A 14,894-nucleotide genomic window follows, 5' to 3' on the forward strand; every position below is an offset into this window, starting at 1 on the left:
CTCAGTAAAGTATGTGCAGGCAGTGACTAGGCTGCCCCTGGCTGGGCAGGACAGCCCTGGGGAAAAAAAAAAAAAAGGCAGCAGCACAATGGACCCTCATAAATAAGGCCCTAAATCCCCGGGACAGAGCACCTGAAAAAAAAAAAGGCGGTTTATCAGTTCTGCTGCAGCAGACTTAAACATATCTTCCTAGCAGCTCTGAATGAACAATGGAGCTCACAGCTCCACACTTGAGCTCCTATAAAGAACTGACTCTCTCCTCAAGCAGCTCCCTGACCCCCGTATATCCAAAGAGTCACCTCACAAAGAACTGATCAGACTGACACTTGGTGAGCATCATTCAGGGACAAAGATAGCAGAAGAAGAAACTGGTAGCAACCCTTACTGTTCTGCAGCTGCTTCAGGTGACCCTCAGGCAAGCAGGGCCTGGAGTGGACCTCAGTAGTTATAAAGCAGAGGGGCCAGACTGTTAGAAAAAAGACTAAGAAACAGAAATAACTTCATCATCAACAATCTGGACATCCACTCAGAGACCCAATCAGAAAATCAGCAACTGAACAGATGACAGGTGGATAAATTCACAAAGATGGGAAGAAACCACCGCAAAAAGGAGGAAAACAGCCAAAACCAGACCACGTCACCTCCTACAAGAGAACACAACTCCTCACCAGCAAAGGAACAAAGCTGGATGGAGAACGAGTGTGATGAAATGACAGAATCAGACTTCAGAAGGTGGGTAATGAGAAACTTCTGTGAGCTAAAAGAACATGTTCTAACTTAATGCAAAGAAACTAAGAACCTTGAAAAAAGATTTGATGAAATGATAACAAGAATGGACAACTTAGAGAAGAATATGAGTCAATTGATGGAGCTGAAAAACACAACACGAGAACTTCACAAAGCATGCACAAATCTCAATAGAGGAATTGAACAAGCAGAAGAAAGGATATCAGAGGTCGAGGATCAACTCAATGAAATAAGACGAGAAGGTAAGATTAGAGGAAAAAAGTGCAAAAAGGAATGAACAAAGTCTTCAAAAAATGTGGGACTACATGAAGAGACCCAATCTACGTTTGATAGGTGTACCTGAATGTGACGAACAGAATGAATCCAAGCTGGAAAGTACTCTTCAGGATATTATCCAGGAAAACTTCCCCAACCTAGCAAGGCAGGCCAATATTCAAGTCCAGGAAATACAGAGAACACCATAAAGATATTCCACAAGAAGAGCAACCCCAAGGCACAAAATCGTCAGATTCACCAGGGTTGAAATGAAGGAGAAAATGCTACAGGCAGCCAGAGAGAAAGGTCGGATTACCCACAAAGGGAAGCCCATCAGACTCACAGCAGATCTCTCGGCAGGAACCCTACAAGCCAGAAGAGAGTGGGGGCTAATATTCAACATCCTTAAAGAAAAGAACTTTCAACCCAGAATTTCATATCCAGCCAAACTGAGATTCATAAGTGAAGGAAAAATAAAATCCTTCACGATCAAGAAAGTACTCAGAGATTTTGTCACCACCAGGCCTGCTTTATAAGAGCTCCTGAAAGAGGCACTACACATAGAAAGGAACAACCAGTACCAGCCACTCCAAAAACATACCAAATGCTAAAGAGCATCAACAAAATGAAGAATCTGCATCAACTAACGGGCAAAACAGCCAGATAGCATCAAAATGGCAGTATAAAATTCACACATAACTGAAAGATTTATAGCCAAGGTAAAATACGGAAACTGAGACAGGTATAAAAAAAGTGAGAAGCCAATTTATTCAGCTCCTGGGCAACCTCAGTGGTCCAAGAGGGGCCAGAGAAGTCACACCCGGCTGTTCAGGACATGGGGTTTTATGGGGAGTGCAGGCAATTGATTGGTTACTGGGGAAACAAAGAGAAGGCGTTTCTATTGGCTGTTGAGGAGTAGGAAGTACATGGAGTTAAAGTAGGAAGTACATGAAACTAGCTGCCATTGGTAGGTGGGTGGGACTTTGGGTAAGTGGGCCTTGATTGACTACTGGGGAAACAAAGAGAAGGCATGTTTATTGGCTGTTGAAGAGTAGGAAGTACATGGAGTTAAAGTAGCAAGTACATGAAACTAGCTGCCATTGGTAGGTGGGCAGGACTTTGGGTAAGTGGGCCTTGAGTAACTACTGGGGAAACAAAGAGAAGGCATTTCTATTGGCTATTGAGGAGCAGGAAGTACATGGAGTTAAAGTAGGAAGTACATGAGACTAGCTGCCATTGGTAGGCGAGTAGGACCTTGGGTACGTGGGCCTGCTGGGGGCGTACGGGGCAGGCTGTTGCTGGGCAGGGAATCGTGGGACTTCTTTAAAAAATTTCTCTGCAGGGTTTTTTGACAGTGGGCTGGAGGTTGGATGCATAATTTACTGCTGAGTGTGGGCTTGGGCATGGTATGCAGAGGCGGGTGCGGGGAAGCTTTGTGGGGAAGCCAGATAATGAGCTCGGGTGATGACGCAGTTATCAGGCGCAGAGAGTGATGAATCTGTCCGTTTGACTTCTGGCAAGGCATCCGGCCTTACAATAACAATATCAACCCTAAATGTAAATGGACTAAATGCACCAATCAAAAGACACAGACTGGCAAATTGGATAAAAAGCCAAAACTCATCAGTGTGCTGTATCCAGGAAACCCATCTCACATGCAAGGATACACAAAGGCTCAAAATAAAGGGATGGAGGAAGATTTACCAAGCAAATAGAGAGCAAAAAAAAAGCAGGAGTTGCAATTCTCATCTCTGATAAAATAGACTTTAAAGCAACAAATATCAAAAGAGACAAAGAAGGACATTACATAATGATAAAGGATCGATATATCAAGAAAAGATAACGATTCTAAATATATATGAACCCAATATAGGAGCACCCAGATACATAAGGCAAGTTCTTAATGACTTACAAAGAGATTTAGACTCCCACACAATAATAATGGGAGACTTTAACACTCCACTGTCAATATTAGACAGATCAACCAGACAGAAAATCAACAAGGATATCCAGGATCTGAACTCAGACTTGGAACAAGCAAACCTGATAGACATTTACAGAACTCTCCACCCCAAATCCACAGAATATACATTCTTCTCAGCACCACATCACACCTACTCTCAAATTGACCACATAATTGGAAGTAAATCACTCCTCAGCAAATGCAAAAGAACTGAAATCATAACAAACAGTCTTTCAGACCATAGTGCAATCAAGTTAGAACTCAGAATCCAGAAACTAACTCAGAACCTCACAGCTTCATGGAAACTGAACAACTCGCTCTTGAATGTTGATTGGATAAACAATGAAATGAAGGCAGAAATAAAGAAGTCATTCAAAACCAATGAGAACGAAGACACAACATGGCAGAGTCTCTGGGACACATTTAAAGCAGTTTCTAGAGGAAAATACATAGCAATAAGTGCCCACATGAGAAGATGGAGAGATCCAAAATTGACACCCTATCGTCAGAATTGAAAGAGCTAGAGGAGCAAGACCAAAAAAACTCAAAACCTAGGAGAAGACAAGAAATAACTAAGATCAGAGCAGAATGGAAGGAGATAGACACACAAAAAACCCTTCAAAAAATCAATAAATCTAACAGCTGGTTTTTTGAAAAGATCAAAGAAATAGACACACCACTAGCCAGACTGATAAAAAATAAAAGAGATTAACCAAATAGATGCAATTAAAAAACGATAAAGGGGAAATCACCAGATTCCACAGAAATTCAAACCATCATCAGAGAATATTACAAACAACTCTATGCACATAAACTAGTAAACCTGGAAGAAATGGATAAATTCCTGGACACTTGTATCCTCCCAAGCCTAAACCAGGAGGAAGCCAAAACTATGAATAGACCAATAACAAGGTCAGAAGTCGAGGCAGCAATTAAGAGCCTACCACACAAAAAAAGCCCAGGTCCAGATGGGTTCACAGCCGAATTCTGCCAGACACAGAAAGAAGAGATGATACCATTCCTTCTGAAACTATTCCAAATAATCCAAAAAGAGGGAATCCTTCCCAAATCATTTAATGAGCCCAACATCATCCTGATACCAAAACCCAGCAGAGACTCAACAAGAAAAGAAAACATCAGGCCAATATTTATGATGAACATAGATGCAAAAATATTCAATAAAATACTGGCAAGCTGATTGCAACAGCACATCAAAAAGCTTATCCACCATGATCAAGTAGGATTCATCCCTGGGATGCAAGGCTGGTTCAGCATACGCAAGTCTATAAACGTAATTCACCACATAAACAGAACCAAAACCAAAACCACATGATTATCTCAATTGACTCAGAGAAGGCCTTTAACAAAATTCAACAGCCCTTTATGCTAAAAACCCTCAATAAACTCAGTATCGATGGAACGTATCTCAAAATAATAAAAGCTATTTACGACAAACCAACAGCCAATATCATACTGAATGGGCAAAAACTGGAAGCATTCCTTTTGAAATCTGGCACTAGACAAGGATGCCCTCTCTTACCACTCCTATTCAATATAGTACTGGAAGTTCTAGCCAGAGCATTCAGGCAAGAAAAAGAAATAAAGGATATTCAAATATGAAAGGAGGAAGCCAAATTGTCTCTATTTGCAGACGACATGATAGCATATCTAGAAGACCCCATCGCCTCAGCCCAAAAACTCCTGAAACTGATGAGCAACTTCAGCAAAGTCTCAGGATAATGTGCAAAAATCACAAGCATTTCTATACACCAGTAACAGACTGAAAGAGAGCCAAATCAAGAACGAACTGCCATTCACAATTGCTACAAAGAAAATAAAATACCTAGGAATACAACTTACAAGGAACGTAAGGGACCTCTTCAAGGAAATCTACAAACCAGAGCTCAATGAAATAAGAGAGGACACAAACAGATGGTGAAACGTTCCATGTTCATGGTTAGGAAGAATTAATATCATGAAAATGGCTATACTGCCCAAAGTAATTTACAGAATCAACGCTATCCCCATCAAGCTACCATTGACTTTCTTCACAGAACTGGAAAAATCCACCATGAACTTCATATGGAACCAAAAGAGAGCCCGCATAGCCAAGTCAATTCTAAGCAAAAAGAACACAGCAGGGGGCATCACACTACCGGATTTCAAACTATACTACAAGGCTACAGTAATCAAAACAGCATGGTACTGGTACCAAAACAGAGATATAGACCAATGGAACAAAACAGAGGCACCGGAGGCAACACAACATATCTACAACTATATAATCTTTGATAAACCTGACAAAAACAAGCAAGGGGGAAAGGATTCCCTGTTTAACAAATGGTGTTGGGAAAACTGGCTAGCCATGTGCAGAAAGCAGAAACTGGACCCCTTCCTGACACACCTTACACTAAAATTAACTCCAGATGAATTAAAGACTTAAACATAAGACCTGGCACCATAAGAACCCTAGAAGGAAATTTAGGCAAAACTATCCAGGACATAGGAGTAGGCAAGGACTTCATGAACAAAACACCAAAAGCATTGGCAACAAAAGCCAAAATAGACAAATGGGACCTAATGAAACTCCACAGCTTCTGCACGGCAAAAGAAACAGTCACTAGAGTGAATCGGCAACCAACAGAATGGGAAAACATTTTTGCAGTTTACCCATCTGACAAAGGGCTGATATCCAGAATTTACAAAGAACTCAAACAGATTTACAGGAAAAAAACAAGCCCATTCAAAAGTGGGCAAAGGATGTGAACAGACACTTTACAAAAGAAGACATATATGATACCAACAATCATATGAAAAGATGCTCATCGTCACTGGTCATCAGAGAGATGCAAATCAAAACCACATTGAGATACCATCTCACGCCAGTTAGAATGGCGATCATTAAAAAATCTGGAGACAACAGATGCTGGAGAGGATGTGGAGAAAAAGGAACACTTTTACACTGTTGGTGGGAGTGTAAATTAGTTCAACCATTGTGGAAGACAGTGTGGCGATTCCTCAAGGCCTTAGAAATAGAAATTCCATTTAACCCAGCAATCCCATTACTGGGTATATATCCAAAAGACTATAAATCATTCTACTATAAGGACACATGTACACGAATGTTCATTGCAGCACTGTTTACAATAGCAAAGACCTGGAACCAACCCAAATGCCCATTGATAATAGACTGGATTGGAAAAATGTGGCACATATACACCATGGAATATTATGCAGGAACCAGAAATGATGAGTTCGTGTCGTTTGTAGGGACATGGATGAATCTGGAGAACATCATCCTCAGCAAACTGACACAAGAACAGAAAATGAAACACCGCATATTCTCACTCATAGGCAGGTGATGAAAAATGAGAACACATGGACACAGAAAAGGGAGTACTAAACACTGGGGTCTATTGGGGGGAAAAGGGGAGGGCTAGTGGGAGGGGGAGGTGGGGAGGGATAGCCTGGGGAGAAATGCCAAATGTGGGTGAAGGGGAGAAAGGAAGCAAAGCACACTGCCATGTGTGTACCTACGCAACTGTCTTGCATGCTCTGCTCATGTACCCCAAAGCCTAAAATGCAATAAAAATTTTTAAAAAAAATGAGAGACTCTTTCTTTTACTTGGACACTTAAAGGTCATTGTAGGGTAATTAATTGGCCTGATTTCAATACTGTTATGTCTCAGGCAATAGGGAGGCCTGAGTAGAAGGAGACAGGTGGGGGAAAGGCTGATTGGTGGAGCAGTCAGAACACACACATTTATTAATTAAGTTCACTTTCATATATGGGCACAGTTCTTGGTGCACCAACACAGTTATAATAGTAACATTAAAGATTACTGATCACAGGTCATCATAATGTACAATAATAATGAAAAAGTTTGAAATATACATAGTACAGTTGGATTTGTAGCCTAGCATATTAGCCAGTTTTTGTAAATTTTTCATGTGTGCTTGTAGAAAATGTGTATTATACAGTTGTTGGGCTTGGTATTTATATATTACCATTTATCAGGTTTGATACTAGTTCAAATCTTCTGTATCCCTATTAATTTTGTTTTTCCATTTGTTTTAACATGTACTAAGAAAGGCAAGTTAAACTTTCTTGCTGCTTCTTTTAATTCTGCCAATTTTTATTTTATATATTTTGAGGTTTTATTATTACATGCATACAAAATTAGAATTGTTAAAGCTTTCTGGTTCATTGAAACCTTTTTTCATTGTGAAGGATTTATCTTTATCTCTATTAATGCTTTTACTTTAAAGTCTACTTTGTCAGGTGTTAACTAACCTAGCTTTTTTTTGGTTAGTGTTTGTATTTTTATCTTCTTTTCTACTTTTACTTTCAGTTTTTGTATATATTTCACGTGTTTTTTATAAAAAATATTTGCCTTTTGCTTTGTTTTACCTTTGTTTCATCACAATTTTGGTCTTTAATTTGATCTTGTAGTCTGCTTATATTTAATGTAATCACTAATTTTATTTGGGTTTAAATCTACTATTTTGTGTTTTCTCTTTACCTTTCCTGTTTTATGTTCCTTTTTCTATATTTTTTGGTCTGATAACTTTAAAAAATTATTCCATATATATTCTCCACTAGCTTATTATTCACACATTGTTTTACTATTTTGATGGTTACTCCAGAGATTACAACATAGACCATTGACTTAACAAAGTCTAATATTTATTGATTGTTCTGCTTCCCAGACAATAAAAGAACCTTATAAGACTTCAACTCAGTTTGTCCATTCTTGACTTAAATGCCATTTTTATATTTCTTAATTTTTAAAGAATATCCTGCCTTGTATTGCACAGTTCCTTCTACTTCAAGAATAATCTTGTTTTCCCTCTAGTGTAGATCTGCTATTAACAAATTCTCTTGGCTTTCTTTTTCTTTTTTTTTTTAGTTGGAGATTTGCTCTCTCACCCAAGCTATAGTACAGTGGCGTAATCTCAGCTCACTGCAACCTCCGCCTTCTGGGTTTAAGTAACTCTTCTGCCTCAGCCTCCCAAGTAGCTGGGATTGCAGGTGCCTGCCACTAATTTCTCTACTTTTAGTAGAGACAGGTTTCACCATGTTGGCCAGGCTGATATTGAACTCCTGACCTAAAGTAATCCACCTGCCTTGGCCTCCCAAAGTGCTGGGTTACAGGTGTGAGCCACTGTGCCCAGCATGCTTTTCTTACTCTTGAAGGTAAAGTTCACTGAGTATAGAATTTTTTTTTTTTTTTGAGACGGGGTTTTGCTCTTGTTACCCAGGCTGGAGTGCAATGGCTCACCGCAACCTCTGCCTCCTGGGTTCAAGCAATTCTCCCACCTCAGCTTCCTGAGTAGCTGGGATTACAGGCACGCGCCACCATGCCCAGCTAATTTTTTGTATTTTTAGTAGAGACAGGGTTTCACCATGTTGACCAGGATGGTCTCGATCTCTTGACCTCGTGATCCACCCACCTGGGCCTCCCAAAGTGCTGGGATTACAGGCTTGAGCCACCGCACCCAGCCTGAGTACAGAATTTTTAACTGATGCTAGGAATTATACCTTTGTCTTTTCCTTTCCACTGTTTTTGCTGAGAACTCATCTCTTAGTCTAAATTTTTCAATATTTTTCTTTTTGTCTTTGAACAGTTTATCTACTTAGGGGTAGATTTAGGTTTTAAAAAAAATGCTGGGATTTTTAATTCTGTGATTTTGTATCTTTTTACCAGTTTTGGAAAGTTCTTAGCCATTACCTTCCCTTTTTTTACCCCCTTCCCTCCACTACCATTACCTTTTCTAGTATTCCTTCTATCCCATTCTTTCCTCTTCTTTTGGGACCATAATTATAGGTATGTTAGGCCTATTCCTTGTGTACTCTGTAAGTCTTACGGTTTCTTTTATATTTAATTGATTAATTAGACATGGAGTCTTACTAATGTTGCTGAGACTGGTTTTGGACTTCTGGTCTCAAGGGATCCTGCTGCCTTAGCATCCCAAGTACCTGGGATTACAGAGGTGCGCTACCACACCTAGCCTCCATATTTTGAATCTTTTGTCTCTCTGCTGAATTTTGAGTATGTTTCTGATCTATCTTCCTGCTCATTCATTCTTTCTCCAGCTAAAGTTTAACCTGCTGTTACACTTTACACTGAGTTCTTATTTTCTCAGATATCCATTTTATCCTTTCATTATAGTTCCCAAGTTTACAGTCTTGTCTTTCAGCTCCTTGAAAATAGTAAGAAGAGTTACTTTTTTTTGATAAGAAATTTTGCTCTTAGCACCCAGGCTGGAGTGCAATGGCACAATCTCAGCTCACTGCAACCTCCACCTTCTGGGTCCAAGCAATTCTCCTGACTCAGCCTCCCAAATAGCTGGGGTTATAGGCACCCACCACCACGTCTGGCTAATTTTTTGTATTTTTAGTAGAGATGGGGTTTTACCATGTTGGCCAAACTAGTCTTCAACGCCTAACCTCAGGTGATCTGCCTGCCTCGGCCTTCCAAAGTGCTAGAATTACAGCTATAAGCCACAGTGCCTGGCCTTCAGAGTTACTTTTAAGTCTGCCTAGTACCTCTAGTATCTGGGTCTTTCTTGGATTGCTTTCTATTGACTATTATTTTTGCTGCTTTCATTTATGTTACTTTGTTATTTTGGGTGTACCTGTATTAATAAGCCCATGAAGTTACTTTGTTTTTGAATCTCCAATACAGACATTCTCTAGAACAGTTATGAGGCATTTGGGACTTGGTCAGTAACCAGCCATGAAGATTTACTTTCATTCCAGTAGGCTCCTTTTCACCTATCTAAAGCCTCCCCATTCTTTTTTATTTTTTGAGACAGAGTCTCACTCTGTTGCCCAGGCTGTAGTGTTATGGCGCAATCTTGGTTCACTGCAACCTCTGCCTCCCGGGTTCAAGCATTTCTCCTGTCTCAGCCTCCTGAGCACCTGGGATTACAGGCACATGCCACCACTCCTGGCTAATTTTTTGTGTTTTTAGTAGAGACAGGGTTTTGCTGTGTTCCCCAGGCTGGTCTTGAATTCCTGAGCTCAGGCAATCCACCTGCCTCGGCCTCCCTAAATGCTGGGATTACAAAAGTAAGCCACCACGTCTGGCCTAAGCCTTCCCATTCTATAGTGTCTAGATTTAAGTCCCACTTCTTCTATGGAACCTGCCCTGACCACGCCTCTGATTCCTCATCATGTATCATCTCTCTGACTCCTGTGGCAGTTGACCATATTGTCTTGTATAGTGTAACTTACTATGATTATAAATTGCGGGAGGACAGAGAAGAGTGTACTGTGTCTTTTGATGGCTAAATCAAGTCTGTCACCTTGTGGGGAAAACAACACTGGCCTACCTCAGGAACTTTGTGAGGGCCAAATGAGGTAATGTATGAGAACAGTTCTTATAATCCATATAGCAGAATTGTAAGGAATTATAGTTGTTGTTAGCATAGTCAATGTATGAATCATAGACCATAATCTCTGTGAGGGCAGGGACCTATACAAGAGGTTTCCAGTAAATATTTCTTGGTTTAATTTATTATCTGAATGAATTTGACCAGATTCCCTCATTTTTGTCTATTAAATGATATGAAATAGGAATGATATTCTCATAGTCAGGGAGGAAAAAAAAAAAAGAAATAACAATGAGAAAGTTAAAGACCTGTAGGAAAAAGTTAAACTTTACCAAAAATTTCATTTAATTTCTTTTTTCTCCTTTGCAAATCCAATAGGTTTATCTCAACATGTAGTTACCAACTATAAGCAAGTAATTCAACTCTTGGAGGAGGGAATTGCAAACAGGTTTGTTTCTATCATTCTTTTATCTTCACACTCCGTTCCTGTGTTCCCATTTCCCTTTGAGAAGTGGATAATGACACTTAAAATTGTCTCTGTGGGTAGAGATGTTCACAGCCAGGAGGCTTTTCCCAGAACACTACTGTACCCAGGGTAAGGGGCAGTGACTTAGTCTCTTGTTGTGGTGGTGGCTCACGCCTGTAGTTCCAGCACTTTGGGAGGCTGAGTAGGGTGGATCACGAGGTCAGGAGTTCAAGACCAGCCTGGCCAAGATGGTGAAACCCTGTCTCTACTAAAAATACAAAAATTAGCTGGATGCAGTGGTGGGCACCTGTAATTCCAGCTACCTGGGAGGCAGAGGTTGCAGTGAGCTGAGATTGTGCCACTGCACTCTAGCCTGGGTGACAAAGCAACACTCCATCTCAAAAAAAAAAAAAAAGATTTAGTCTCTTCTCACTAGTAATGAAGCTGGAATCTATTCTGGATATAATAATATTAGGCAGTAAGCCTAGGCAAGTTACTCTGTACTTTACTTAGAGCTTCTCGTATTTGGAAGAAAAGATTCTTACCCTCATTGTCCTCTCCTCATGTTTGATAGATATAAGGAAGAATACAGTGTAAACATTTCAGAAAACCATTTTTCTCTAGTTTTGCATACTTACAAGGTAGCCCCCCAAAAGACTGTTTTTAATCTGCTATGAATAACTAGGTACTGTAGACTCCCCTAAAAGCTATTGTAAAATGTAATAACATTCCATGTTGTTAGTTACCATGAATTACCTAGAATATTACTAGTAAATGTCCCTAAAAATTGCTTTTTTTTCTGGGTTAAAAAAAATCTGTAGAGCCTTGGCAGGACCAAGTTAATTGAACATAATGGAAGAAATTTAAATTTAACGCCTTCCTGAGCTTCATGGAACTCCCCTGGAGACACTTGTTTCTGGTCTTCAGGATACCCTGAGTGCCTTGATTTTTAAGTGTCAGTCATGAATCATGAGACCAGCCTCTAGATTTTGGCTCTTTTCTTCAATTCTCCAGATCCTCTGAGAAGAGAACTCAGTGAGATGATCTTAGATAAAGGAAAAACTCTCCTGACTTTAAGTGTTAACACTGTAATGGATTTCTAAGGGAGATTATGAATTCCACCTGGCTTAACATGATACTGATGTGATTTCAGTTCTCATTTCCAAGATCTTTCTGATACTGTAGAATTAATATTCTCTGTTTAATCAAAACTTACTTTCTCTGTGTTTGAGTTATCTTCTCTAGCAAGCTCTCTACATCTACTTGTCTTATTAAAATTGGTCTAAGAAAAAGAATAAAATAAAATGAGTGTATCTTGGGCATGTTCTTCCAGGTTGATGATGCTCTAGTGTTCATTTCCCTTTTCACTCAAATTTTTTGCTCCTTTTGCTTTAAAAAAAAGTTTTAGTGTAGTTTAGTATGAAACTGCACTCCATTTTATGCTCAGATAGCACCTGGAATGCTGCTTCTGCCCTCTTTGGACTATTCTCTTTACTATACTTGACTACATATGTATGTTTTATGATTCTCATCTGTGAACCTCAGCACTAATGTTTCTTATATTCCCTATGGATCCTTAAGAATCCATCATGTGTGAACAATCCTCATCCTAACAATTTTTCCTTGTATACACAGAATCACAGCAGCCACCCATGTTCATGAGGCCAGCAGCCGATCCCATGCCATTTTTACTATCCACTATTCGCAGGTTAGTAACCCTTATGTTTGGTGGGATTTCTTCCTCTCCTTGTACCTTTAAACTACTTGCTTGTCTTCATTCCTATTTTTCTCCTTTCCTCCTCCTCTCATGTTTATAGGTCCTCTGATAGAACCTAATATTATAAACATGACTTATAATCTGTTAAGCTATACACTTAGAATGAGTGGAAGCATTTCATAAAGACTAATCAAAATATATCCTGCTTGTATGTATGTATGTATTTTTTGAGACAGAGTCTTGCTCTATTGCCAGGCACCAGGCTAGAGTGCAGTGGTGTGATCTCGGCTCACTGCAACCTCAGCCTCCTGAGTAGCTGGGACTACAGGTGTGTGCCACCACACCCAGCTAATTTTTGTATTTTAGTAGAGATGGGGTTTTGCTATGTTGGCCAAGATGGTCTTGATCTCTTGACCTCATGATCTGCATGCTTCAGCCTCCCAAAGTGCTGGGATTACAGGCATGAGCCACTGAGCCTGGACGCTTGTATTTATTTTTAACATTTTAAAACACTTTTGCATCTGTGTGATCAGTATGGACAGTTAAAACAAAAGGTTGAAAAGAAAATAAGCATTAAAATGAAATATTAGAAGATTCACTTCTAATGCTGGAATAAGGAGGTCAAATCATATCCCCAAAAAGCAACTATAAAGCTGGACAAAATCCTTTCTGTGGTCTGAAAATAGATTAAATGAGTATTGCAAAGTGAGAAGCACCACACCACCACCGCCAAAATAGAATAATAACAAAAAATTTCCTAAATTTGTTGAAAATCATTTATTGATCTAAGAAGCACAAAGAACTCCAAATAAAATAAACACAAAGAGATCGACACCTAGACACATCATCAACTGTTGAAAGACAAAGAGAAAATCTTAAAAACAGCTGGGAAAAGTGACTCATAGATGAGAACAATTACATGATGAACGGCCAGATTCTCATCAGAAACATTAAACCTTAGAAGCTGGGTGCTGAGAGAGTTTATGTCAACCAAGAATTTTATATGAAACAAAACTAGCTTTCAAAAAATGAAGATGAAATAAGAACATTCCCAGACTGGGGAAAAAAAGAGAAAAAGTAGAATTTATTGCTAGCAGATTACCTGACAAGAAAACTAAATGAAATCTAGGCTGAAAGAAAGTGATTCTAGAAAGTATGTTAAATCTGTAGGAGAAAATTTAATATCCTGGGAATGGTAAATATGTAAGTAAATATAAAAAGACTACATAAATATATTATTTCTCATTTATTCTCCTAATGTCAATAAAAGAATAAGATTGTGGAAAACAATAGTGCATTTTTGTACTTTGTTGTATATGAAAAGAACAGCACAAGGGAAGTGAAAGATATATTTAAGTAGAGTTTCTATATTTTACATTAAGTTAGTATTATTTTGAAGTAGATCATAAAGATGCATATTGTAATCTGTAGAGCACATACAAAGAAAATAGCTCAAAACTATAATTTTAAAAATCAACATTTCTTCTGCCTTCTCTGGGCAGAAAAACCCAGAAATTAAAATGGTACATACTAATATAAATACTTAACAGTTAAAGGCAATGGAGGAAGAATAGAGGAACAAAGGAGACATGAGATTTATAGAAAAAAGAAAAATCAGACATGGATGGTTCTGAGCACATCAATAATTATGAAATACAATAAATACATTATGTGTGAATTGCCTACAGTAAAAGTTTTCAGACTGCATAAAAGCAAAACCCAACTATATCCTGTCTATAAAAAACACACATTAGAATCACAGACACAGGTTGGAAGTAAAAGGTTGAAAAAAGATATACCATAAAAATAGTAACCGTAAGTCCTAGCCAGAGTAATGAGACAAGAGAAAGAAATAAAGGGCTTCCAGATCAGTAAAGAGGAAGTCAAACTGTTGCTGTTTGCTGATGACATGATTGTATACTGAGAAAACCCTAAAGACTCATCCAGGCCGGGCATGGTGGCTCACACCTGTAATCCCAGCACTTTGGGAGGCCAAGGAGGGTGGATCACTTGAGGTCAGGAGTTTGAGACCAGCCTGACCAACATGGTGAAATCCCATCTTTACTAAAAGTATGAAAAACAAGCTGGGCATGGTGGCAGGCGCCTGTAATCCTAGTTACTGGGGAGGCTGAAGCAGGAGAATCACTTGAACCTGGGAGGCAGAGGTCACAGTGAGCCGAGATCATGCCACTGCACTCCAGTCTGGTTAATGGAGTGAAACTCAAAAATAACAATAGCAAAACTAAATCTGGATGCATTACATTACTTGGCTTATCTCTCACCTTATACAAGAATCAAGTAAAGGTGGATCAAAGACTTAAATCTAAGATCCAAAACCATAAAAATTCTAGAAGATAACCTTGGAAAAATCCTTCTAGATAATGGCTTAGGCAAAGACTACATGACCA

General features: G+C 39.1%; 1 protein-coding gene across 26 annotated transcripts in view; it reads left to right on the top strand.

The window, feature by feature from the left end:
• The window catches only part of STARD9 (StAR related lipid transfer domain containing 9), a 206,828-nt gene that overhangs the window by 107,160 nt on the left and 84,774 nt on the right, over positions 1 to 14,894 (top strand). For all 26 annotated transcript variants that reach the window (XR_013520871.1, XR_013520869.1, XR_013520872.1 and 23 more), the window contains 2 exons: positions 10,682 to 10,751; positions 12,405 to 12,477. Coding sequence is in view for 10 of the 26 variants with exons in the window: in XM_078334028.1 (XP_078190154.1) it covers positions 10,682 to 10,751; positions 12,405 to 12,477 (143 nt within the window). In the remaining 16 variants the exon portion in view is untranslated. The remainder of the gene's footprint in view (positions 1 to 10,681; positions 10,752 to 12,404; positions 12,478 to 14,894) is intronic.

The sequence above is a fragment of the Callithrix jacchus genome, chromosome 8 (genome assembly GCF_049354715.1).
Source record: "Callithrix jacchus isolate 240 chromosome 8, calJac240_pri, whole genome shotgun sequence".
Taxonomy (NCBI): Eukaryota; Metazoa; Chordata; class Mammalia; order Primates; family Cebidae; genus Callithrix; species Callithrix jacchus.